The sequence below is a fragment of the Guillardia theta genome, assembly GCF_000315625.1.
Source record: "Guillardia theta CCMP2712 unplaced genomic scaffold GUITHscaffold_16, whole genome shotgun sequence".
NCBI lineage: Eukaryota > Cryptophyceae > Pyrenomonadales > Geminigeraceae > Guillardia > Guillardia theta.
This window is the reverse complement of record NW_005434658.1, coordinates 33,435-58,511: the sequence shown is the minus strand read 5'-3', so window position 1 is coordinate 58,511 and position 25,077 is coordinate 33,435. Positions and strand designations below refer to the sequence as shown.

Here is a 25,077-nt window from a genome sequence, read left to right as displayed (position 1 = left end):
CTGTTCGATCAGCCGCGACAAGTGTCAACAGTAGCGAATCAGAACGCGCATTGCACCAACGATAGATTGACGGATCAACGGTTTCCGTTGAAATATTCGGTTATACGGTTATGGGACGTTGAAAACGTTATGTACGTTAAAATCTCGCTCGAATCGATTGAAATCACAAAGATCACCACCCCACCTATGTCATTCTCTCGAACAGAGGACCCACTGGTCAAAGATTTACAGGATGTATACCCCCACCCCTCTTAAATGGTTGACACCACTATCATTGAAAAGATACCCACATAGCTGTGAGAAATTATTTGTTCAGTACTAATAGTTTTTCAGTAACATACTACCCTATGACTTTAGTCTAGTTCTGAATGTCGATGACCCCATAATATTCCAAGGACCATCTCCACTACCCATCATGAACATAAAGTACCCTACCACACTCATCCAAAGCTACGTCTACAGGCTAGAAAGATACCACCGGTGAATGAAGTACCCCACCACCTCCCCTCCGCATATTCACCCACCATTTGTACTACATTTCATACCTCAAAAATACCCCTACCCCATCTGATCCAGCACCCTACGAAACATTTCTACACAGTAACCCCTTATTCACCCATCGGTCTCCTACCACTACCCCTAATTTCCCACTCTAGTACCCCTATTTTTCTATCTACCCCACCCTAGAGCCGATTCACGACCCCTAAGTTTTTCACCCCCACCCTCTCCCTAACTTTTTCTGCAGATTCCCCCGGCATGGCAGACGTCGGGAAGAAGCTAGGATGGGACGAGGGGAAGACGAGGAGAATACAGTTGGGTACAGGGATAGCCGGTATCCTCCTCCTCTTCAGCGGCGTCGTCTGTCAATGGTGGGCAGGGAACAACTTCTCCGATGTCTCCCTCTCAACCCTCTGCAATGCATACTCAGGCAAGCCTGACCTGATGGCCAGCGATGACTGGTATCAAGCCAAGCAGGACTACGCGGCGAAGTACTCCTCCTCCTCTTCCTCCCCTGCTGTCATGACCCTCTCGTTCGTTGCCTCCCAGTTCCTCGGCTTCAGGCCGGACGGAAACTATCCACTTAACCAGTTCCTCTACAGCTCCCCCTCTTTCTGGTGCAAGTACCTTCCCGAGTGTCCTGTGGGGGTCCAGTGCGTGGGCAATACAGTCGTGAAGGCTGAAAACTGGACCAGAGGAGCATGGCCGGGAAGGCTCGTATCTAGCGACCCGTACTGGAAGCTTTCGTCCTCCGTCGAAGGGTACAGCGCGACTCGTATCCGTTGCTCTGACAAGGTCAACGTGTACAAGGCCATGCTGACAGCGGTGACTACCGACATTAACGGGAACTTCGTCAAGGATCCTTCCACAGGCGTTACATGGAGCAAGGCTGCTGTGGACAAGGCTGCGGGAGCCCTCCTACAGCAGTGCTACGAGAGCAAAGGCTCGGCCGGTTACATCCTTGCCACAGGTCCTGTGCTTGCTACGTTTGCCAGTATCTTTTGCTTCATGACGCTGTTTCGATGCTTGGGAGGAAGCTACATGTCATCGACAGGACAGGGGATGGCGATCCTGGCTGTGGCCATGACTCTGATCGACTTCTGGGTGATCGTATATCTGACCAACTCGGAGTTCATGCAAGGTTACCTGCTGTGCGGCAAGCTCGGGCCTCCTCTGGTCCTGAGAGGATCCTACTTCGACAGCACCCCGTGCATGGATCAGAACTCGATAGGGCAGGGAGAGTTCAACCCTTACGTCTCCCAGTCCGCGTGGATGACCTCCGTTTACACCGCCGGGGGTGTCTGTAATTTAATAGCGATTGTGCTGCTCCTGATCTCGATCCACAAGGTCAGGATGTTGTTCTTGACTCGTCTCGTGCCTGTTGCTCTTTCATGTCTCTTGTTCTTTCATATGACTTGTTGTTCTGACATGTGACTTGCGGTGACAGAACAAAGAAAATACCAAACTCATGAAATTCGCGACTCTCGGACCAAGGTGAGCAGATCGCATCGTCTTGGCTTGCTTGACTTCATGTCGTCTGACTCTCGTCTTGTGCGTGACTACAGTGATGAACTTTGAGCTACCTATCGCCTCGGCTGAATGTATGTATGTAAAATCGCGGGTTGCATTCTAGAAGAAACAAGTACGACATCCAGAAGCTTGCTCGAGCATTCGCTTTTTCATAAACTCTTTTTGGTGGTATTTTAGTGGAGAAGGTCGACCCTTTAGTTTCCTCTGACTTGCATTCGTATTTACAAGACGTCCCTCAAGCGAGGGCGAGGGAGGATGAGGAGTGCTATCCAGGCATGAGAACTTTGAGCATGAGCAAGACGGCGGCAAGAAACGTTCTTCGGTGTCATTCACAGATGCTCGCATCCTCCACCTTCACTACGGCGCTACACGCCGGCTGAGTCAACTGCTTGAGTTTGCCTGTGGGGCCATGAACCTGCAAGACAAGGGATGGCGATGTAGAATGAACAGGATGAAGAAGATAAATGTGAGGGAAGGGAGGAGGGAGGAGAGAGGAGGGAAGCGTCAAACGGGGATTATCACGATCTTCAAGCTCACCGTCTCGATCTTGGAAACTCCGCCGAGTGAAGTCACTTGGGATGTGCAAGACTCCTGCACCCGCCTGTTCAAAAGCGATGCAGCAGCACAACCCTCCTCACCTGCTGGCTCGGCCAAAACCCCCAGAGAGTGTACACATGGACCTGCTGCGATCAGCGAGGGGGGCAAGGGGCACACGCTCTACCTTAACAGCTGCCGGCACGTCAACGAAGGAAAGAGCGCAAGTCTGCCACACGGGGTGAACTTCATGACCGTCGGGCGATCAGGCCAGAGGCAACCTTGCAAGGGATGTAGAAGGAATCTCCCTTGAGAGTGCACTGATCTCCTTTCTTCCTGTTGCAGACCACGTTCAGAGGGTGGAAGGCATGCCCATGTGATGTTCGGTACATGCAGACTCCGTCCAGGTTGCTGCACCTTCCATTGCCACATGTCGAGTTGCACACGTCTGGTTCGGCAACTTCATCAAGGCAGGGGAGGAGATGCTGCCAACGTTTCTTTCCTCACCTATTCGGATGCAGGTGCTGGAGCTGTAAAGCTCCTTCTGGCACAAGGTGACGTATCTCTTCTCTCTCCTCATCGCTGGGCCCTTGGCAACCACTGGACGTGGGACACGATGCCACGTCACCGAGAGACTCTCAGCCTTGTCCTCGACTTCGTCCGCCGGTTGGAACACGACTAGGACTCTATCCGAGTCGCAGTTGAGGGCAGCTGGAGCGGCGGCGTCGGAACCTCCGGTAATGTTGAGGAGCAGGTGAGAAGGGTCCAGAAGTCGATTCGTCTCTTCCCCGTCCGAGGCATTTGCAGTGAAGACGGCGAGGGAGGAGCGCTCGCTCTGCAGCTGCAACTGGGAGAGGTTGAGGACCACAAGGTAACCTCTTCCGACTTCTACGAGCCAACGGCACGTCGCTGCCTCGCGTCGCAGCACGAGTGAGTTCACCTCCCGAACGAGCACATCGCAAACTCACAGCCTCCTTCTTGATAGACTATGGTCCCGTTCACCCCCGTCACGTTCATCCTTCCTTCGCATCTCCCTCCTCTCTGTTTCTCTGCCTCGACCTGGCAGACCATCTCAGCGCATGGATGGAAGAAGAACGAGGCGACGAAGGAGGATCACTCACAGGGCTATCAGTCGTTGGAGCTGCTGCTGCTGGGACAACATCTGGGAGGGACTTCCAGCCTTCCTGACAGTCCTGGAGGAGTGAGATGAGATCAGTTTCATGAATGCGATCAGATCAGTGTCAGGAATAAGATCAGATCAGCATCGGGGGATAGGCATCTTCTCGAGCAGCAAGACATGCACGCACATCGTTTCCTTTCCCCGATGCTCCAGCTGAGTCGAAACAGAAGGAGGCCAGCGTGAGGCCAGTCCTGGTATTGGAACCTTGACCTTCCTTGTGAGCAAATGCCGGGAAGCGGGAGAAAGTACCTTCGTATGAGGACCAGGCAGCGAGCAGCAGCGTGAACACAAGGCCAAGAGCAAGGGTGAGCACTTTCCGCTTCCAGTCACCTCTGAGGTGCTGATCAGTGGCATGCGTGCCAAACCATGCGCTGTCGTCTTCGGAGCGGCCGTTTAGCATTATGCGGAGTAGCTCCTGATCGGTCTATCGCCTCATGTCTTGGGAGGAGCTCGGCATTGCAGGAGCAACCACTGCATGCTCACGTCACGCACTGTCAGGTCAACGAGCTCAGACACGCTGCTGCTCTCTTCCTTGATCGACTCCTGAACCCTACTGCATAACAGCCTCTACTTCCCTCATCTCACTCTCCCTTCCTCCATCCCTCCCCCTTTCTATATCTCCCGCCACCTCCTTCGCTCCCTCAACTCACTCACTCTGCTCCATCCTCCCGCCCTCACCCGCCTCTACCTCCTCCCCCTCCTCCCGTTCATTTTTGCCAGCATTTTCATCCCGCAAATAGTTTGTCGAAACCCGTTACACGACTGCACATTGGAGTAACGGACTGACCGCCGCACAGTGACAGACTGTCCGGCCCGCCCGGCGGAGCCGCCCCCGGGGGCCGGGCCACCGGGCCCGTTCTGAGTGCACTCAGACTGCCGGTATGGTCCGATAACCGGGTGCGTGCCCGGCTCGTGACAATAGTACTAAGTGAGGCCCGGCGCCGTGCCCGGCAGACTGCCACACGGTGACTCGGGGGCCCGGGGCAGCTTTGAGAACTGAACTTGTTGTCATGATACAAATTGAACAGTCCGATACGGTCGGAGCACTAAAGAGCCTACAGGTACAGCTTATGGGTGATATCGATGGCATTCAGGGGAACGCCGAGGGCTGAGAGCGTCGAGAAGGCGAGAGGGCGGTCGGCAGCTCGTTGGTGGTAGCGAGAGGCGCTGTGAGAGCTCTGCTCCTCCTCGTCCGCCTTCGCGCCCCCTTTGTGCCTCCTCTTCAGCACCGACTTCACCATGTTGACGACTCCGTGCTCTATCACGGCATTGTCGGCCAGCGGCTTGACTCCCATCTCCTTGTACACCCTACTGAAGAAGTCGACCTGGTCCCCCTTGCCCTCTGCCCCCGCATGCTCCGCGGCAAGGTGGATGCAAGTCTGAAGGATGGCCGTCCTGGCCTTCTGGTCCAGCTTCCGCTTCCTCCTCAGCAGGCGAGCAATGGCGTCCATGGGCAGGTCAGGGTGGAGCTCGAGGACATTGAGGAACCAGGTGACCACAAGCTCCTTGGAGGACTCGGTCGAGTCGACCTTGAGGGAGCAGAAAGTGCGGAGCATCTCGAGCGGCCGGATCCTTGACGTTAGCATCTTCTGCGGTAGCCCGAGCTCGATGAAGCCCTGGTACAGTCCGTCGAAGTCTTCCTCCAGCGCCAGGAAGAACCCCGAGTCGATCGGGATGGCGGCGCCGTCAGCCTTGTTGGTCTCGCTCAGCAGCTGCCCCACCACCCACACCACCAGCTCGTCCAGGATGTTCACCAGCACCTTGCGGTAGTACGACTCGAGGAGGTAGACCCTGAACTCCTCGCAGTAGTCGGCGATGGTCGCCACAATGGACTCGCCAGGACGGTCGTCCCCGCTGTACCAGCGGGACGTGAACAGCCGGGCGACTGCTGGCTGCACGTCCTCGAGCACGATCCTCGCCAGCGCCTCCGAGCCGATGCGAGCGATGGAGGTGAAGCCGTCGGCGACTGACTGCAGCTCGATGTTCTCGAAGAGGTGAGAGGACATCTTGTCCTCCAGCTCCTCCTGCAGCTCCATGCAGCACTCCACGCACTTGGCCGAGTTGTTCACCTGGGCGCAGATGTGGTCTAGCGACATCCCCCGCCACTTCTTGGTGATCATCTCGATCAGCGACAGCCGGTAGTCCTCCAGCACGTTGGTGACCGTCATGGCGAGGTTGTACATGGACTTCTCCAGACCCAGGGCATCCGCCACCTCGAACTGCTGATCGATCATCTTGAACAAGTCGATCGGAGCGATGGTGTAGAGCTTCCCGTCGGACATGGACTCCGGGGGGACTTTGAGGTCGTCTTCAAGGATCCGGTTCGCCCAGCCCCTCATCATACTCTCAGTCTGGTAGTTGTAACCCTGGGGAAAGTCAGAGGGCCGTCAGGGGAGTCGATGGAGTAAGAGAAAGTCAGGGTATGTCAGCGGTGTACAGAGAGCAAGATCGAGCACAAAACTACCCCCGACACTCTCACACCTCTGAGACAAACTCACCTGCAAAAGAACGTCCAGATCGTCAGTGAGCACCGGGCTCACCGTCGCCTCCAGTCCCTCCAGCTGGCCGTGGTAGTCTCTCAACCAGTTGACGACCGCAATGATGTCGCTGGGACTGAAGGAGGCAACATGCGTCTGCATCAGATCCTGGACCAACTCGACGGTGAGGGCATGGTAAGTCTCCACGAACAGCTCGAAGATGTGGTAGTGAGGGGGGAAGCATGGTTCAACGACGTCCTGAGGACAAAGTGAGTTGAGTTAGCAAGGAGCGAGCGAGTGGGACCTTGACAGTGACGATGTCATCGGAGATTTTCTGGTGCTCCGACACCTTCAAGGCATGCCATCAGACGCCTCGACGGGGCGTCGACTTTCAACACTCACCAGCAGCGGGATGTCGACGACAGGCATGCTCGTCAAGGATAGGCAGAGCATGTCAAACTTGCTCCTCATGTACTCCTTCAAGGTCGAGATGATCATCCCACACCAGCTCCGCACCTGCTGGGGGATGAGACGGGCACCTACCGCGGTTTCCGAGCTCTCACCTTGGAGCTCGACACGTCCACGTTGGACGGCGACTGCCCGTGCATGGCGGTGCGAATCTGCTCGTCAGCTGCTTCTTGCCGCTCCACCATCTGCAGCACCTGCAGCCATCATGAGTCAAGATCTTGCCGTCTCAGCGCGCAGTCGGCGTCAAACTTTGACAAGCACAGCAGGCCGGGCCCAGGCTTCGACGGTGCAATTTCGAACGATTTGACAGACCCTGCTCTCGATCCGCTCGAAGAAGCTGGAGCAGCGTCACTCGGAGGCAACCCTAGTGCTCCTCCAACCGGTCCAAGTTCGAGAACTGCTCAGAAAGAGCTCTGAGTGTAACCAGTCAGGCCGGCGAAGCAAGAGGCAACAGGACCCACTGATGTTTCTCCGGCACATTCCTTGCAGAGAACAGAGCAGCCTTCAATTCAACATCACTCACTCCCGCTCCCATCCTCGGGCAAGACCTGCTGACGTCTCTCCAGCTGCAGTAGCCTCCTGTGCACGTCTGGGAGGGCACGGTCGCCGTCCTCCGAGTCGTCAGGGCTCTGAGCAGCCCTCTCCAGCTGCTCCTCAACCAGCTTCAGCTCTGCACCAGTGTGAGTGACCTGTTGGGACCCCAGGAGAGGAACCGGTTGGCATGGCTTTGATCAGGTCCAAGTCTTGTAAGGTCCTATGCAGATTCCTTCTGATCAGCCATACTTGACGGATCTCGCTGTACTCAGGCAGAGCCGTTTCGCTCTGAGTAGAAGAAGGAAATAAAGAACAAGAACAAGAACAAGAACAAGAACAAGAACAAGAACAAGAACAAGAACAAGAACAAGAACAAGAACAAGAACAAGAACAAGAACAAGAACAAGAACAAGAACAAGAACAAGAACAACGTGTCAGGGTTGCAGAAGAATCAGGAGACGAAGACCTGGTCAATGATCGCCTCCAACTTCTCCTTGATCCCGATGATAGTGTCAACCTGTTTTCGACTATGTTCGAGCCGATTCAGGCCCTTCGTCCGAGATCGTCAGCGTCCACCAGGGAGCCAACAGAAACTCACCGTCCTAGCATCCTCTGTCTGCCTTCCTGTCAACAACGAGATCTGGACCTCAACGGAGGATCGCTGTCCTTCATACTCTTTCTTGAGCTTTCCTAGTCTGCTCAGATTCTCGGGTGTGGCCAGCAGTGCTGTGAGCTCTCTCACAGCAGCAGCGTGCACTTCCTCTGCGTCTACCTCCTGATCCTGCCCGTGAGCTTCCCCCCCCTTCTCTCTTCCCCCTCCATCCTGCTGGCCATTCGTCCCCTTGCCCTTCCCACGCCTCCCCCACCATGACATCGGTCTCAGGCCTCTGGGGCAGACTCGGAATGTTTTTTTATCACAATGATTTGATCAACCGAGCCCGGCCGGCCCAGTGGGCCACGCGGCCGGGCCGGGCCGGGCCGCCGGGCCCGGCGGCACTGCGCCGCCGGAGCCGCGGAGGCGCCTGATCTTGAATTTCCTTACCTCTGTTCAGGTGGACGCGCAGGAGATTTTGACCAGGATTCGGAGCCGGTTCGCAGGGGTTGTGACTGTACTCACTGTACTGTGACAGATCGAGACAGCAGACGCCTTTGCTACAGCATCGAGGAAATATTCGAGCAGGCCATATGATGAGGCCAATTTGAGTGCCGTCCACCAAACAAAGCGAGTGCCAAGGCCATTTTTACAACCTCATGCCCATAAATGCTAGGGCAAATTGAATTGACAACCAACTTGAATGTATCAGAGTCATTGGCAATTTCCCTTAGTGCTTTTAGGTCTTTTGAGGTGAAAACGAGATTGTCACTCTGCAAGGATAAATCAGTCTTTTCAACGCATCAACATATTTGCAGATGGTCAGACCTTGTCTCCGGAAGCCTTCTTCGAATTCGAAATAGAGTTGGCTTCTATGTACATCAAGAAGAGACATTTGCTCTTTCCTCGATGCCCACCATCACCATCTGTACTCACAACTTTCACGATTCCCGATATTGCAATCTCATCTCCAGGAATACATTTCTCAACCAAATTATCGGTAAGCTCACACTCTATTGTCCTCGTCATCCTCCCATCTTCCCGGCTCTCATCTGTCACTATTTCTTAAAGTCTTACCTTCTGCCAGTCTGTGGTGATGGAAGAGTGTCTATCAGGAATCATCGATTTGTTCTTACATACCAAGCAAGACCCAGGACAGTCGAACTTGCCATCATTCATCGTTACCGTTTTTTCTCCTCTGCACTTTGCACAGAGAAAGTTCATCGAAAGCAATATCGGTTTGATGGTGCTCACGCGAATGACCGTTCCCCGCACGCAAACAAACTTTCCAATGCAGTTGGATTTGAGAAACTTCATTGGCGTCACTGGCTCATAATTCATGAATCGAACTGCAACTTTTCTCGATGGAGGAGGGTACAAGTCTTGGCCATCTTCAACCCCTTGATCACTGACAAAGAGGGATTCAAACACTGCCAGTCCGAGAGCCGCGATGGCTTCTTGCGGCCTTTCATTGATAGCCCATGACAACCCCTCGACGGGGCATTGGAGCAACTCGTTGTATTCAAAGGATACTGAGGTCAAATTCTCGGGATCAATCTGCGTACGGTGCAGAGAGAAACTTTGATGCTTTCAACCAGCACCGCAATACATTTCTCAACGTTTTTCTCCCAGGCCCACGGAACCACCTCGTTAAGCCTTGTATAATTGGAACAAGGTGATGGTCCTGCTTGAAGGTCAAAGCACGTGAAGATGGTGCAGTTCGCTCACCCTAGTGTAGCTCTCTTGCGGAAGATACAGATCCCAGCCTCGAGGTGCTGCCATGGCCTGGCTATTGAAAGTCATCGATCTGAGATATACCCAATGACGCTCTCGACGGCATTCGATTGGAAAAGATGTTGTACACCTTGTCTTCCTCAACCCCACTCCACCACCTGCCCCTCCGTCATCACAAGCATGAAACTTACGATCACTCCTGCTCAACGCGCCACAGGAGCCATTTGGCGGGAATTCTGGGCAGAATTCTGGGGAGTTCAGCAAACCCGAAGGCCCGGCGCTGCCCGGAGCTGAGCACGGAGCCTCGGAGCAAAAGTGTTGAAGTAAACTGGGTGATGTTTACTCCAGGGTCCTTGAATCCTGTGTGGCAGAGGGGGTGGGGTCCTTTACCGCCCAGGTTGTTTGAAGCCTGCAGCCGCTCATCGCCACCCACGTTCAATTAATGTTGTGTAGCACTAATAATCTATCGGTAGGGTTAGTGGAAGCCTACCGCACTGCAGCACGTGAGCGGTCACGACATAGCCAGGGAGTCAAAGGTGGGGTGGGGTACTTTAACTGTCACTCGTGTTATGGTGCTTTTGCTATAAAGGTTTTAAATAGGAAACAGTCAAAACAGCCCCTGGCCCTCAGGCAGGAGGGGAGGAGTGACACAGGGCGATGGCTAGGTCAGAAAGCAATGCGGTCGGATTCAGGCGGCAATCATAGTGCGTATGATAGCATGCATACTGGCAGTAGGTATTAGAGTTAGGCACTAGGACGGAACTGCTGAGCTGAGATGCTGATGAATCTTGCTTTGCTACTTGAGAACTCCATTGTCAACCTGTAAGTGGGTCAGTGCGTTTTCAATCTGTTTTGAGCCGGGTACGTCGCACTCTTTGGAATAGGGCTTGTAGGGTCGCTTAAAGGAGCTGTGCTACCACGAGGATATCTGATTCAGGTCCTGATTCAATCAATCAGCCTCTGCGTGCCCTGTTATACTGTTGCAATGAAAGTCGCCGAAGCCCAACCCTTGAATTCTCGACAACTGTTGTTGCAGAGCATAAACTTCATCAGGAGCAAGCTCCTGGAGGCAGCTCCTTTTGAAAATGAGCAGATGGAGCTGAAGTATCATGACTACTTTCTCCAGTCTCTGGTGTGTATAGAGAATGTAGGTTTGACGGCGAGTATGGTAGTAACTACTGTGTACCACATTGGCATTCTAAGTATGAGGAACAGCGAAAAGGGCATCAGCAGCTTCGATGATTACTTGTTTGTGCTACGCTTCTTCGTTCTGATTGGCGTCTGGATCGGAATGTTCTTGACTTCGCGCATGTCACAAAGCCAAAGGATCTCGTTAGCTATCCTGCTGAAGCGAGTGCTGTATGTGAGATTTTTTGTCTTTATGACGGAGCTGCTCATGATGAATCCCAACCTTGAGCATGTGAAATTGATTTCGCTCGTCTTGTCCATGGTGTTCCTTGTGGGTTCATACTCTTACAGGGAGCTCATATTCTTCAATGGTGCTTTGGCCTTTGCAGGACACTTGTCAAGGATTTTGATCCACAGGACTCCCCAGTCATTGCAAGCAGAAATTGAGAATATACTCTCCTCGACATTGTTATACCTCTTCTGCATATGTCTGTTTGCAGTCTTTCAAGGAAATAACCGTGCAAGATTTCTCCAGCATCATGCCTGACACTTGGAAATTGATGAAATGAACATCGATGAGTCATGGATGCCTGAATTCTTGAAAGAAATTTTCCTCACTGACAGGTGCAAGCCAACATGTGCGTTGGAGCTCGCTTGACACAAATAGTATTCAGCCTTGTCAATTTTGAATGCTCACAGAGCATGTACGGGGAAGTGGACCCTTTGGAGACATCCTTGGGTTGATATTGCTCAACTAGGTACAAAGCGCTGTAACTTGAAGGGCTACGCGTAGCCTGAACAGCTTCCGCCTCTTCATCGTTGGATACTAAGTCACAGTTGTCAGTGTATTTTGACCTTCGGCAACTGAGCCGACTCGAACGGGTGAAGACTGATGATGCGGATTTTCCTACGGTACTGAGTACTTCAAAACCATCATCTAGTAACCGTGAGTGGCTGCTATAAATGATGAGTCACGGTGCGACTTTGTCAATCACGGTCAAACTTCTGAGTGACTTCAGCTAGCCTCGAGGCTGCACGAGCCACAATAAAACTCTATCGTGTCGGACTCCGTGAAAACTGCCAACCGTCTGATGCCCGGGCCAGTCAGCCTGCCCGGCCAGCCTGACTCAGTGAGTCACCGTCACGTAGCCTAGTACTCCGTGACAGGCACTGAGTCACTGAGTCAGGAGGCCGCGGCGGCCCGGCCCCCGGCCCACTGGCAGGGCGGCGCCGCGGCGTGACCGACGGTCCGATCCGATCGGAACGGGCCGTGCAACGACGGTCTGCCGCACTGTGGCAGTTCGGGTGTGGCAGCCTTCTACAGATGGTATCATGATGCTCGATGCCACGGAAACTTAGACCGTACCGTACTGCGCCCGGGGTCACTGACCGTCACCGTCACCGTGATCGGACGCCGTGACGCCGCCCGGGGCCGGCCGCTGCCGGGCCCGAGAGGACTGAACACAGTAATTTATGTAACGGCTGTAACGGCGATGCAGAAGCAGAGATCATGGCAGGGCAGGTGAAGGAGCTCGAGCGCTTCATGCGGACAACGAAGAAGCTGCGAGGGATGGTGGGGGAGCTGGTGGGGGAGCTGGTGGGGGAGAGACTCAAGACAGAGAAGTCCAGCTCGAGCTTGAAGGAAGCGGCAAGGATGTGTGTGGTCAAGATGGCAGAGGCCCAGTGCGCAAGGCCAACAGGGACGCGCCCGAGGCAGCCGACCGGATGCTCTCGGCCGCTGAGGCAGAAAGGATCAAGACAGATCAAGTGAGCCAGCAGGTAGAGTACTGTCTACACAATTCTTTGTGAGAACAGAGCATCTGAATGATATAGTCTCTTGTTATGTATTGATGTGCCGTCCGTGATCTCTTTGGAGTTGCTAGCGTACGACCCAGTCCGTGCGGCTCGCTGTTGTGTACACCTCTCAGCAGAACACTTGGTCTGATGATAACGTATTCAGCTTCAAAACCTCCAGTATCAGAAAATCCATCTCAGCAGAGAGTTGCAGGTGTGCTTGAATTACAAGGGCCATGCATGTGAGGGCTTTGAATTCCCGTGGATTGAAATGACCAGGATCTCCCCAGTCGATGACTTGATATCTGAAGAAGATTTTGAAGAAATGACAACCCCTGAAGAGCGTGGAGGGCCTCGCGGGTACTGTGCTGGATGACGACAGCAAGGCTTTAGTGACGGAGACTAGGTCTCACGAGTACGAGCTGAATCGTTTGAACAAAGAGCACAATCAGAGGGAAGAGATGATCAAGTCTTTGAAACAACAAGGTTCATCGTGTGTTTGATGGAGGCTTCTTGTAGCTGAAAAGCTGCGTCGAAGAACTTCGCAAGCAATTGTACGAGGGCAAGCTGACTTCCCAGCGGAAGTTTCTTGACGGATTGCAAGGTTTTGAGCTTGTCACTATGTTTGTACTTGGAAGCTGATGGCGCTACAGCTCATCTCGATGCGATCTACAATGTTGCAGAGCCAGTGAGGAAGGAGTTCAACAAGTCAGCGCCCCTTCCCTCCCTGCACTCGGACTTGGCTGCGACAGCATCGTTATTGCCTAGCCCTCTGTACTCGATATACTATCAGGTGACTCCGGCTCGTTACCTGTGTCTCCTTCGGATTGGTTACGATTGTGCGGCCAAGGCTCATTCGTATGATGTTGCGTTCGGAGAGGATGTGAAAGTGAGCATCGAAGGCGACTTAACTGAGGCTTATGAAAGCGCAGGTGAGGCAAACCTTGTTGCAAGCTTCCTTGTTGACATGGTCTCGGCAGGCAACTGCTGTTCCTCCTACTCCTGGGACAGATGGAAAGAAGCGAAGGTTGTGTTGTGCTGGAGATTTGCTGGTGACTGAAAAGCGGTTTTTTGCAGGAAAAAGAAGAATAATGATATGGAGGAAAATGAAGAAGGATCCTTGACAAAACCACATCCGTTGTTCTTGAAGCTCAGAATTCCCCCGAAGGCAGACGATTCTCCATCGGCTGCTCCAACGATTACTCTTACCTTCTCGTATTTGACAACGCTACAGGTCGTACCTTTCGAGATGAACCTCAGATGACCATGCCTTGTACTGACTGGTTCTACTCCACAGATTGTGGTTGTTCAGCATGAGCTCAGCTCCAAGGAGAAGGAGCCCTCCTTCCTCCAAGACCTCTTTTCTAACGATGTGATTCTGCTTGTCCTGCTTGTCCTAGACGTTCAACATTGACACTTCAACGCAGTCAGGAATCTACTCTCCACTGGTCGCAAACGACTACCTGTAGATTAACATCATCACTCGTCGTCCTCGGGCATTGAACGATCCCAACAGTCCCGGACGACCATACAAATGGGCGCAGGTGAGGCATTGAGTTCTTGGCTATCCCTCTGACTCTGCTTCCTCTTCCAGACTATAGGATGCATGACCTTCCCAGCGAGAGACTCGGGCGACAGCAGCAACATCAAGGCTCCGTTGGTATGGGCGAACAAGTTGGGTGCAGTTTTCAATGATGCCACCTTGCAGCTCCGGGACTCGGGGATCACCTTCTCTAAGCTCGTGAAAGCGTTGCGAGAACGTTGCTTGGTGTGGACACAGGTACTGGGAGAAAAGCTCGAGCCACCAAGATGACACATGCGCTGCAGGTGAAACAGATGATGCAAGAGCTCGCCAAGATGAACAACAAGGATCTGCCAAAAGTTCCTGGTTGCGAAGCCTTGACAGGCTCGGGGGCAGCCCTCCAGGGATAGAAAGAGGTCTTTCGGATTACAACTCCGTGCTGCATGTGTTGATGGCACTCAGGTGACGTCGGAGTTCTTGGAGATCTTTGTCGAGAATGAAGAGGTGGAATAAGGGGCAGGTAGCAGACTCTTAGTGGCAGCACTGCAGGAGGAGAAGGAGCCCGAGAAGATGGTGCTTGAAGGCATCAACGAGGAGGGAGAAGTTGTCTCATCAAAGGTGAGGAGGAAGAAGTGGGGAGTGTGTTTTGGGTGGATGGGTAGGGGGGATGTCAAGGGAGATTGGTGAATGGTATCGAAATGCTGTATCCTTACGCTGGTTCAGCAGGCAGAAACTACAGAAGATGTGCGAGCAAACCATGGATAATTCACGTCATTTCTTATGGCTGTTGTTATACAGGAAGTGTATCACGCAACAGACAAGGAGGAACGCAACATCTCTCGCAAGCTATCCCTTTCCTCCCTCCTCACTTCTTCCTCTCGGCTTATCGCTCGGCAGGACTTGCCAGGACTGTCACTGATGACCCTGGGCAGCGCATAAGAGAACAATGAAAAAGAGGTGTAAAACAGTAACAGACAATACTCGCCCGTGACTCAGGGCTGAGGGTCGGCGTGGACGGTCAGACGGTCACCGGCCGCGGCGTAGCGTACGGCGTAGGTATGCGGGTGCGGCCGTCACGTGCGGCCGCGCGTAGTGTGAGACGGTGCCCTGAGCCGCCGAAGTTAATTAACCGACTCCGGCGACGGTCACCGGGTCTCGAGCAATGATTGCTTGGGGGATCGGACCGGGATCTGCATCATAGCAGCTTTCATTGATCCTTTACTCAAAGTTAAGTTAAAGATCAGTACGAGGACAATAATATATTGATCATGATCCAAAATTTTGGGAAACGATCAGGGTACCGTTCATGGCGCGGGGCCGTGCCGAGGATGATGCCAGCACGTGACCGTGAACGCGGTGTGGCCGGGGTCACGGTGGCCCGGTCGTCCGGCGACGTTTACCGATGACGAACCGGCGTTGCCAGGAAGTTGCGATTTGAGGAGACTAACGCAGACCAAGTTCAATTTCATTCTGGTACTAATATTAAGTCAACTCGCGCTCGACGGTCGAAAAAGCAAGTTGATTAAAGGGGCCAAAACGTTACTAGGCTGAAAAAAGACTCATCAGTGTAGTAGTAGTGGCGGCCCGGTAGTAAGAAAATAACTAAAAGCCTCTCGGTAAGCTCCGAACCATCCGTCCATATTGCCAGCCAGAGCCTGTCAGCCTCCCCGGTACCCAGCTGTTTACTTAACTCAACCCGGGTGACCCCAAGTTGTTATTACTCAACTTTGAGCCTCCGGGACCTAATAAGTTGATTACTCAACCCCCCGGAAAAAAAAAGGACCTAAAATTGAATTATCGAGCCCCCGTCAGCGGCTGGTTCCTCATGCTCTGGACGACCCCTAGGTGGGCCCGGAGGGTGGTTGCCGGTCAATAGGGGGGGTGGGGTAATTGAGTATCATTAGTCAACAGTTTCGGAACGGCCCCAGAGCCGAACCGGGTAGGGTGGTCAGGGCCGTGGGGTACCCATCCGAGGTCCTTAAAAGCCCTGGGAAAGGAGGGGGTGGAGTGAGAGGGTCTGGGGGTGGAATCGGATAATTTGACCGCAGAAAAAAAGCCTGGGCGGGGGCTGGCCTGTTGGTCGAGTAGGTCCGCGCAACTGGGCGGGAACAGGGAGTGGGGGAATACCGTAGGTGGGAGAGGAGGGGGAAGGAGAGGAGGAGAAAGCAAGAGGTGAAAACAGAAGATTGAACTGTAGAAAGTTTAGATGAGATGATGTCAGTGATGGTTAGTAACATTCTAATCAACACTTGTCTGCAAATGCATGAACTCTGTAACAAGAAAAGGTTGTAATACGTGCATCCTTACGACAGGAACAGGAGCGCTCCAACTTTATCGATGATATCCTTGTCATCCTCGTTGCACGACGAGATACACTGAGGATTGCTCTCTTATGATGATGGATCAGCAGAACATTTCCATGCAGGATCCAAGTTCGCCCTTCCCCTTGAATACCACATCATGCCCGCCTCTTACGGAGTGGATGTCACCCCATGTCGCGTGCTACTATCCCTATGTCAACGGAACAAGCAGCGCAGAAACAAGTTGTGGTCATGCGCGCATGACGGACCTGCAGCAGGACACGCAAGCTCCATGCCAACTCCATCTTCCAGTCACTGGTGAGTGTCAACAGAGCCTCGTCAATCTTGCCGATCCATACGTCAACATTTCAGAGAATGTGTACATATCAGGGCATGCACATCAAGACTTCCTGTCTGCTTCCCAGAGCGACATGCTACCAGCATACAACGATGCTTGCAGACAGGACGCGTGGGGCCAGCATGTCTGGAGAGAGGGAGACGAGACTTGTCACAATGGCACAACTCCGGGAGATCTGACGCCTGCAGGTCATCCGACCACCTCAGCAGGAGGACTCAGCTGCGACAGACCGTCGTACGGTCAAGTGGTCTTAATGCCCTGCGGCCTAGACGATGGGGCGCGGCTGAGCTACGCGGGGGTAGCCATGCTGGGCCCGCCGAGCTCTCTTCCAGCAGACGTCCAGCAGAATGCGACGGATGTGGTAGCACAAGACTTGCAGACAGATCAGACCTTCAGCTACCTCCCAGCCAGACAAGCATTCTCACAAATGCCTGAGGAACATCCTCGAGAATCGTCAGATGAAGAGCTGGCAGGGTTCTCTGCCGCGATGGTCTTGAATGGCGACATCTCAGGCTCCACAAGGAGAGAAGAGGAGTCGCGAAAATTGGAGGAGGCGGCTGGAGGAGAGGAGGCGGATGGAGGCCCCATAGTGATAGTCTGCGCTCGGAAGGGCAGTTTGACTGGAAAGAACAAAGTGGAGATCAGCTACGAGACTCTGTCTAGTCACTTCGATCAGAGCATGCAGGAGGCCTCGAAGAAGCTGGTAAAGTTCTTGACCCCTCATCCTTGCTCGCTCGGGACCTGACGTGCTTGCCAGGGGATTGGCAAGTCTACGTTGAAAGTTGTTTGCAGAAGACTGGGGTTAGAGAAGTGGCCTTACAAGCACGTTGGAAGGAGGAGGAGAAGGAGCACGATGGTGCACCCACCGCCGGTGCGTGTGAGAGTCCGAGAGTTTTGCGCTTAACTTCATCATGCCCGGGATGATGTGACTGACTCCCGAAGTACAGGTGGACTTCGATCTGTCTGACATCGAGTTGGATGAACCGGGAGACCAGCCTCCGAGCCGAGATGAACTCTGAGACCTCGAGGCTTCACAAGGTGCAGCGGCACATTCAACGGCCGAACCGATCAAGGGCCTTGACTCGGATCGGACTCAGACGCGGCGTGACTTAACTTCATGATACGGAGTCCGCCCGGACTCCGGCAGTGATTATCAGTGAAACTTGAGTGACTTGTACACTTATCCCACTAGCCCCGGGGGGCAGCCTGGCTCAGCGGCTGTCTGATCACCGTCGGGCCGGGCGCCGGGCCGCCGGGCCCGGTCCTCTGCCCGCCCCTTCAATTCTATCGACGTTACACAAGAATAACCGTCGACCTGCCGTTGGCGCATGGCGATCGGGCAATGAAGGAAGGGAGGAGGAGCGGAATGGAGGAAGGGAAGAAGCTTCCTTCGATCAGGCCTCCCTCCTCCTCCTCTCATCCTTCAGGTCTACCAATCTCTTCCTCTCTCTCCTCACTCTCTCGCTCGTCGTCGTCGTCGTCCTCCTCCCTGCCATCGGGAAGGCGGCACCAGGCAAAGGAGACCCCGCGTGGTACCGTGCAGGTTGAAGAGAAGGGGCAGCAGAGTCTGCAAGAGCTACAGAAAGAGCATGCAAGAAGGAAGGAGGCGTTTGATCAGCTGCTCGAGAAGTATTCCAACACTGAGAAGCGGCTGGACGAGGAGATTGAGAAGAACAAGAAGCTGAAGAAGAAGGCGGAGGAGCTGGAGAAGAGTGCGCTTGCCATGAGCAAGGAATACGATCTGATGAAAGATGAGATGCTCAAGTCGACGGCCAAGGACAGGAACCTTGCGACGCTGGAAGCCGCGCTGCATGAAGCGCGCGAGCATGCGAAAACCTCCAAGAGCGCCTTGTCGGTGTTGGAGCAGGAGTTGTTCAGCACCGCAGAGAAGATGAAGGAGACGAATGCAAAGTGTCAAAGACTTGAAGATGATGTCAGAAGCAAGCAGGAGAGGGCGAGGAAGTCTGAGGAAGAAGGGAGGAAGCTTACGATTCAGGTCAAGAAGTATGAGCAGGACCTGGCGATGTTCCGTGGCAGGGTGGAGGCGCTGGAAGGAGACAAGTTGCGATACGAGAAGGAGATGTCTGTGATGCAAGATAAAATGTCAGTGTTGCAGTCAGAGAAGAACAGTCTCAGCCAGAGCCTTGAGACCTTGCAGAGATCCAAGGACGACAGCTTCAATGTGATAGGGGATCTGAACAAACAGCTGCAGCAGGTGAAGAGCGAGAGTTTATCACTACAAAATGCGATGAAGAAGTTGAGGGAAGAAGAGCTTGTTCCAACACAGCAGACGTGCACGAAGCTTGAGGCGATGTTGATACATACCAGAAGCACACTGGAGGGAAAGGTATCCGGGCTAGAGAGGGAGGGAGAGGCGTTGAAAGTAGAGTTGGAGAGGACAAAGAAAGATTTAGGTGAGAGGACTGGGCAGCTGATACAGTCAGAGCAAGAAGTGAAGGGACGAGACGCTGTCATCGCCTCACAAGCGCAGGAGCTGAGTGCTCTGACGGAAAGGATGCAATTTGCCGACAAGAAGATGAAGGAGGACGAGGAGAAGATTAAGGGGCTGACGGAGACCTTGCAAAATTTGAGCTCGGACAGTCGAGATAGTCAAGACCAGGTGATGATGGCGATGATGATGGTGATGGTGATGGTGATGGCGATGGTGATGGCGATGGTGATGGCGATGGTGATAGTGGTAATGCTGCTGATGGTGATGGTGATGGTGATGGTGATGGTGATGATGATGATGAAAATTGATAATGATAGTTCCGGAGAAGGAGTTGGCGATGGTGATAGTGGTAATGCTGCTGATGGCGCTGGTGGTAGTGATGATGATGATGATGATGGTGGTGGCACTCAACTGAGTTTCTTGCAGAATCTGAAGTTGCAAGCAATGTTGGCGGAGAAGACCGAAGCACTGGGCAAGTTGCTTGAGGAACAGAAGAAAGACAAGGAAGAGAAGGAGCGATTGAGACAGCAGGTATCAGGACAAGTTGTCGTTTTTCATGAGTGAGAATGTGTAAGGCGGAGGAGAGCGCGAAGGAGCTAGCGAGGTCGAGGAGTGAATTAGACAAGGCGAACATGGCGACTGAGAGGTTTGTAGAGTCTTGTCGGAGCCGTTGACGTTGGGCTGACGGTGGGATGCAGCTCGAGGAAGCGAGTGAGAGAGCTTGAGGCCGAGGTGGACAGGGCTGGGAAGGAGGAGAAGGCGCGGAGGGAGCAGGAGGAGAGGAGGAGGCAGGAGCAGGAGAAGTTGATCAAGTCCCTACAAGAGGAGAAGTCGGCTATTGAGAAGCGAGCCGCTGACCTCGGACGAACTGTAGAAGAAGTGAGGAGGAGGAGGAGGAGGAGGAGGAGGAGGAGGAGGAGGAGGAGGAGGAGGAGGAGGAGGAGGAGGAGGAGATCCTGATCTGTGAGGTGCAGATGTCAAGGGAGAAGAAGGAGATGGTGGGCTCCTTGAAGCGGCAGGAGGAGCAGATCGAGAGTCTGCAAGCAGAGAAGAGGAGGAGAGAGGTCAGATCCCCTGCGCTCGAGGCCTCGAGCATACTGACTAGGGGGGGGCACAGGAGGAGGAGGATCACTGCAGAAGGAAACTGCAGGAGGAGCTGGACAGGGCAACGCAGATGTCAAGGGAGCAGAAGGAGAAGATAGAGGAGCTAGAGCATGTGAATGGGAGGTGTCTATGTGCTGGAGGGATGCTGAGGGTGGGGGCAGGGAGTTTGCTCGGGCCAGAGTGAGAAGATGAAGATCGAGACTAAGCTGGCAAGCGTTCAGGATGAACATGTGAGGAGACGAGTGTTTCGTGGTTCTGATGTTGATGTTCAGTGTCATCTCGGTTGTGGTTGTGGTTGTTTGTCTTTTTTTTTGTTTGTTTGTTTGTTGTGATTGATTGATTGACTGATTGATTGATTGATTGATTGATTGATTGATGATGATGATGATGATGATGATGATGAGGATGATGTCTTCATCGTCTCCCTTCCACCCTACTCTGTGTGATTCTTTATATTCCGCAGAGCAAGATGGTCAAGGACATTCGTTACCTGCAGGAGGAGAATCGCTCGCTGGCGGAGAAAGTCACCTTTGTAACACCGGAACAGCAGCCTTCAACCTCCTGCTGATGCTTCTTTGGCAGCTGATGGAGAAGACGAAGGGGATAGAGGAGGAGCTGCGAGCAACTAAGGAAGAGAAGACGAGGGAAGGGAAGCAGTTTTCCTCCGAGATCGCCAGGATCAGCGCACAATTGCAGCAGGAGGTACTTTGACCTTGACGCTGGCAGCGGGAGGGAGGGGCTGACGTGTGCTGGGGCAAGACGAGGAGGTTTGAGAAGGAGCTGAGCAGCGCCGAGGGCTGGCTGAAGGAGAAGGATGCCAAGCTGAAGGAGGCGGAGAAGGCGCAGGAGGGCTTGAGGTAGAGCTCAATTTCTCTGTGATTGTTTGCGATCCTGTCTTCACCGGTGGTACTGCCAGGTCAGAGATGGAGAGGATGCGGGAGGTCTGCGGCAAGGTGGAGCAGCTGGAGAAGCTGGTGAAGGTGTTTGCATCCTCCCTGCGGTCCTGATGGGATGGTAGGTCGAGAACAAGGACAAGTGCATTCAAAGAAGCGACACGATTATTGAAAGGCTCATGAGCGAGAATGCAAGTTTGAAGGGCGAGAAATGATGGAGGAGGCGGCAGCGAGAGGATAGTGAGTGTGTTTGGACGAGGAGGAGGACGAGGAGGAGGACGAGGACGGCAGGGAGGAGGGGAGGAGGTGTCAGGAGTCAACAAGGAGGAGAGAGCAGGAGGAGGAGGAGAGTTTTCCTGACTCCCTGCTCTGCTTTCAAGTCCGCATCCGCGTCCGCAGTTTTGCTCCTTACAGGGGCTTGTACATCTATTCAGTGTTTGTAATCATAGCAAATCTTGTACATCAACACAAATGTCGTGCTTCACATTACTCTTCATGCAATCTTGTTTCTCGACATCGTCTTTTAGCAACGAGTCTCCCTCTATCATTTCCCTTCTTTCTTCCATCGTCCATCAAATTTCCTCAATTTCCATGCGTCGTCTCCACCCTTCTTCCTCCCCTTTCTATCCACAGCCTCTTCCTTTCACGTCAACACCCAGTAATTTCTCCCTCTCCTCCTCCTCCTCCTCCTCCTCCTCCTCCTCCTCCTCCTCCTCCTCCTCCTCCTCCTGCCTCTCACTCCTCAATCTCATCACAAAACACTCCAAAGTTGCTCGATGGTGAGATTTTCCTGAAGGCAATCATATCAGCCTGTCGTTGTGCTTTCCCCTCTTTCTCACCGGCAACGTTTCGACGGCAAGACCGAGATGGTCATTGTATACAGGATCTCTGAAGATAGATGATCACCTAGTGCAGCAGGAAGAGGAGGAGAGGGAGGAGGAGGTGAAGGAGGAGAGGGAGGAGGAGGAGAAGGAGAGATAGGGGGGCGAGAAAGAGCGAAAGGAGGAGGAAAGAGAGGAGGTAGAGGAAGGCAGGAGGATGAGGAAAGGCAAGGAGAGGAAAACAAAGGCATCGAAAACGGGAAATGAAGGAGGAAGGGAGCGAGACGAAAGCTATGAAAGCTGTTCCTCATATGACATGAGGAGGAGCGCGGGGGCGGAGGTTCCCTGAGCCGCAGCAAGGGATACAACAACGTCCTTCACCTGTCAACTCCCTGTGACCCGTCGGTGCAGTAGGCAGCAAGAGCGTCATAGTTGGCTGCGGCAGACAGGCACCACCGTCACAGCTCAGCCTCACAGACGTTGATCCCATCACCTTCATCGTTGTCGATGATTTCCACGTCGTCGACCACCCGCTGGACCTGCGATGATGTCTCCTCTCAGCACGACGACGCGGGGTAGTCAGCTTCCTACTTGCAGGTCCTTCAGCTTCGGAGCCTGCTCCTCGACGATGTACTGTTGAAGACGAGCTCATGTCAGTGAGCGCTGCCCCCACAAGCTCCTCACAAGCTATCATGAGTTCCCGCCCCCCATCCCCATCGCCCCATCTCATCTCATCTCATCTCATCTCATCTCATCTCATCTCATCGCATCGCATCGCATCTCAAAACTTACCTGCACACCATAGATGGGCTCAGTGGAATAGGTCTCATACAAAGAAGTGATCTGTTCAAGAAGCGTCAACCAACATCTCCCGGGTCCCCGCAAGGGCAACCAACCTCCTTCATGACGATGGCAAGTTTCGGAACCGGAGGATCTACCCGGAATCCGAGCACGTATGACCCGCTCCGTTGTCTGGGAGCACCAATATAAGATCAGTTTGAGAACTTTCCTCGTCTTCGTCCTCGTCCTCGTCCTCGTCCTCCCTGCCCCTCCTCCTCTCCCTTCCCCTCCTCCTCCCTCGCTCCCTCCCTCTCCTCCGCTGCCCTCTCCTCCTCCTCCTCCTCCTCCTCCCCCTCCCCTCACTTCGTGTGAATGACAAGTGCTGGACCAAACTTTGACTCTCGCACCTGGTGCAACAGCAAGCAGTCAGAGGCCAATGCGAGAAGAACTTGAAGGCGAAAAAAGCAAAAGTGTCTCAGATATGACAAGAGAAAACCAGCAGGGAGGGAGGGAGGGAGGGAGGGGGGAGAGGGAGGGAGGCAAGCGGATGGGAGAAAGGAGGGAGAGGCAAGGGGAGGGAGGGAAAGTCACCTTGATGTTTTTTATCTGTATGTAAGGGATGCTAACGTTGAAGTTCTCCGCAAGGTTGGCAAACCACACGATCCTCACGTTGGTAAGGAAGAAAGTTCCAAGGTTGCCCTGATCTGCGCTGAGGTTCCAAACACCAGGAATCTTGTTGAAGATCTGACAGAAACGTCAGGACGAGGACAAGCGCGCGTAACGGCAGCGAGCGAGGACGAGCGCACACAGGGCAAGCAAACAAGGGGGAGTGAGAGCAGTTGGAACCTTCTCCTCGGGGAGCAAGATCAGCTCCTTGTCCTTGATCACCGCTCCTCGCAGCTTCAGGTCGCGGTAGAGCTTGGAGGTGTCGTACGCTCTGAACACAGCTTGCACCGTTGTGAAGAGCCTGGGGCTCTCCTTGGCGAGGTTCGTGAAGATGAACTCGAAGCGGCTGCCGTTGAACTTGGTCAGCACGAAAAGAGCCTGCGTCTGGCCCTTGAGCCGCGAGTTCGCCGTGCGGATGTTGATGTTGACGATGCAGCCATAGCCGATGCTCAGGTTGGTCCTATGAGACGACTTTGATAGCCACATCATCCTGAGGTTGGTGACGTGCAGGATACCAGCCTCTCCGTTGTTCCCCTTCGTGTCCTCCACCGAGTCCATCGTGTCGATGGTGAACTCTCCTCTCCTCAGCTCCAGCTGAGCCGGTCGCACGTCGAACCTGATCTCGCGGTCGTACCAGTCTTCCTCCTTCTCCCTGTCCGTGACCGCCATGTTGCTCGAGGGGGGGGGGGGGGGGACTGCATTGCAGAGTCAGTGGGAGGAAGGTGCATCACACTTTGAGAGGATGCAGCAGGGCCAGGGGAGGAGAGAAAGGAGAGGGAGGGAGGGAGGGGAGGGAGGAGAGGGAGGAGAGGTTGGAATATTGCTTGTCAGGTCCTATCCCCCCTGGATTGTTCCTCCGCCTCCTCCGCCTCCTCCGCCTCCTCCGCCTCCCTCCTCTTCCCCCTCCTGGTAGACTGCTATTCCTCCCTTTCATCTATCCTCACCCTCACTCTCGTTCCCCTCCTCCTCGTCTCCCTCCTCTCCTTCCCCGCCTTCCCCGCCACACTGCCATGACTGCCCGCCACTGGTCCCGCCATGGGATCGTTATGGTCACCCATCTTTACTGGTCACATGGCCATTCAAAAACCTGCATCCCCGCTCAAGCCCAAAGGACATGGCGTGATGGAGGCGGCGAGGGAAGTAGAGGAAGCGCTGGCAACGCTGACGGCTCAGGTGAGGAGGAGGAGGAGGAGGAGGAGGAGGAGGAGGAGGAGGAGGAGGAGGAGGAGGAGGAGGATGAGGAGGATGGGGAGGAGGAGGAGGAGGAGGAGGATGATGATGAGGAGGGAAAGCGGGAGAAGGAGAAGAGGAGGGGAAAGAGGAGGGGGAGAGGGGAAGTGTGGAACAGTGGGAGAAGGAGCGGGTTGGGGAAGAGGGAGAGAGGCAAGGAATGGCAGACATAAGAAAGCAAGAGGCAACGGATGGTCACAAGAGACAATGCAAGGCATAATGTATGATAAAGCTTCACAGGTGAAGGGCCTGAAGAGCATTTCTGTCTCCGACCGAGACGGAGTCAAGTTCATCTCATATCGTGGGGGAGACGGCAAGAGCAGGTGATTGTATCAGGTTAGCTGCTACCAGGAACGCCTCCTCATGCCTTGGCTTGCAGCCAGGACAGCCTGGAAGCAGGGTTCGCGCTGACAGCAGACCAGGTAAGTTCTTGGAGGAGGAAGAGAGGAGGGCGAGGGGGAGGGGGGGGGGGAGGGAGGAGG

At 53.9% G+C, this 25,077-nt stretch overlaps 8 protein-coding genes across 8 annotated transcripts in view; 4 read left to right on the top strand and 4 right to left on the bottom strand.

The window, feature by feature from the left end:
* The first annotated feature begins 741 nt into the window (after positions 1 to 741).
* GUITHDRAFT_161943 (hypothetical protein) lies at positions 742 to 2,131 on the top strand. Its single transcript, XM_005836732.1, has 3 exons — positions 742 to 1,845; positions 1,946 to 1,992; positions 2,064 to 2,131. Exons 1-3 carry the CDS (start codon positions 757 to 759, stop codon positions 2,074 to 2,076), a joined length of 1,149 nt encoding a protein of 382 aa, XP_005836789.1. The 5' UTR covers positions 742 to 756; the 3' UTR covers positions 2,077 to 2,131.
* A 716-nt stretch (positions 2,132 to 2,847) lies between these two features.
* Positions 2,848 to 3,729, bottom strand: GUITHDRAFT_151299 (hypothetical protein; the record flags this gene model as incomplete). Its single annotated transcript, XM_005836731.1, is given in 6 exon segments — positions 2,848 to 2,898; positions 2,953 to 3,008; positions 3,056 to 3,057; positions 3,070 to 3,471; positions 3,531 to 3,621; positions 3,684 to 3,729. Coding segments are annotated over 2 exon segments (272 nt in total), but the record flags the coding sequence as incomplete, so codon positions are not given.
* Positions 3,730 to 4,797: 1,068 nt separating this feature from the next.
* SEC6 lies at positions 4,798 to 8,095 on the bottom strand (the record flags this gene model as incomplete). The annotated part of the gene is made up of 12 exons (XM_005836730.1): positions 4,798 to 6,108; positions 6,241 to 6,477; positions 6,524 to 6,568; positions 6,622 to 6,735; positions 6,783 to 6,881; positions 7,000 to 7,024; positions 7,068 to 7,100; positions 7,149 to 7,189; positions 7,236 to 7,357; positions 7,401 to 7,509; positions 7,688 to 7,771; positions 7,820 to 8,095. The coding sequence occupies 12 exons, from the start codon at positions 8,093 to 8,095 to the stop codon at positions 4,798 to 4,800; spliced, it is 2,496 nt and encodes an 831-aa protein (XP_005836787.1).
* A 783-nt stretch (positions 8,096 to 8,878) lies between these two features.
* On the bottom strand, positions 8,879 to 9,154 carry GUITHDRAFT_67476 (hypothetical protein; the record flags this gene model as incomplete). Its single annotated transcript, XM_005836729.1, has 1 exon — positions 8,879 to 9,154. One exon carries the CDS (start codon positions 9,152 to 9,154, stop codon positions 8,879 to 8,881), a length of 276 nt encoding a protein of 91 aa, XP_005836786.1.
* Positions 9,155 to 10,532: 1,378 nt separating this feature from the next.
* Positions 10,533 to 14,401, top strand: GUITHDRAFT_104200 (hypothetical protein; the record flags this gene model as incomplete). The annotated part of the gene is made up of 17 exons (XM_005836728.1): positions 10,533 to 11,046; positions 12,175 to 12,248; positions 12,305 to 12,442; positions 12,636 to 12,711; positions 12,760 to 12,829; positions 12,876 to 12,955; positions 13,008 to 13,073; positions 13,123 to 13,262; positions 13,320 to 13,401; positions 13,450 to 13,501; positions 13,547 to 13,703; positions 13,767 to 13,841; positions 13,897 to 13,934; positions 13,986 to 14,013; positions 14,064 to 14,129; positions 14,178 to 14,249; positions 14,297 to 14,401. 17 exons carry the CDS (start codon positions 10,533 to 10,535, stop codon positions 14,399 to 14,401), a joined length of 1,833 nt encoding a protein of 610 aa, XP_005836785.1.
* Positions 14,402 to 16,389: 1,988 nt separating this feature from the next.
* Positions 16,390 to 21,212, top strand: GUITHDRAFT_161941 (hypothetical protein; the record flags this gene model as incomplete). Its single annotated transcript, XM_005836727.1, has 13 exons — positions 16,390 to 17,352; positions 17,592 to 17,687; positions 18,193 to 19,269; positions 19,528 to 19,632; positions 19,677 to 19,747; positions 19,800 to 19,980; positions 20,076 to 20,165; positions 20,219 to 20,317; positions 20,367 to 20,435; positions 20,669 to 20,737; positions 20,788 to 20,907; positions 20,932 to 21,062; positions 21,122 to 21,212. 13 exons carry the CDS (start codon positions 16,390 to 16,392, stop codon positions 21,210 to 21,212), a joined length of 3,162 nt encoding a protein of 1,053 aa, XP_005836784.1.
* Positions 21,213 to 21,849: 637 nt separating this feature from the next.
* GUITHDRAFT_135519 (hypothetical protein) lies at positions 21,850 to 24,034 on the bottom strand (the record flags this gene model as incomplete). The annotated part of the gene is made up of 10 exons (XM_005836726.1): positions 21,850 to 21,888; positions 21,938 to 21,986; positions 22,301 to 22,355; positions 22,413 to 22,458; positions 22,511 to 22,552; positions 22,712 to 22,762; positions 22,816 to 22,891; positions 23,063 to 23,106; positions 23,291 to 23,443; positions 23,546 to 24,034. The coding sequence occupies 10 exons, from the start codon at positions 24,032 to 24,034 to the stop codon at positions 21,850 to 21,852; spliced, it is 1,044 nt and encodes a 347-aa protein (XP_005836783.1).
* Positions 24,035 to 24,814: 780 nt separating this feature from the next.
* GUITHDRAFT_104197 (hypothetical protein) overlaps positions 24,815 to 25,077 on the top strand; it is a gene marked incomplete at both ends in the record, with an annotated part of 4,648 nt that continues 4,385 nt past the window's right edge. The window contains 2 exons of the mRNA XM_005836725.1: positions 24,815 to 24,918; positions 24,975 to 25,017. Coding sequence (XP_005836782.1) covers positions 24,815 to 24,918; positions 24,975 to 25,017 — 147 coding nt within the window. The remainder of the gene's footprint in view (positions 24,919 to 24,974; positions 25,018 to 25,077) is intronic.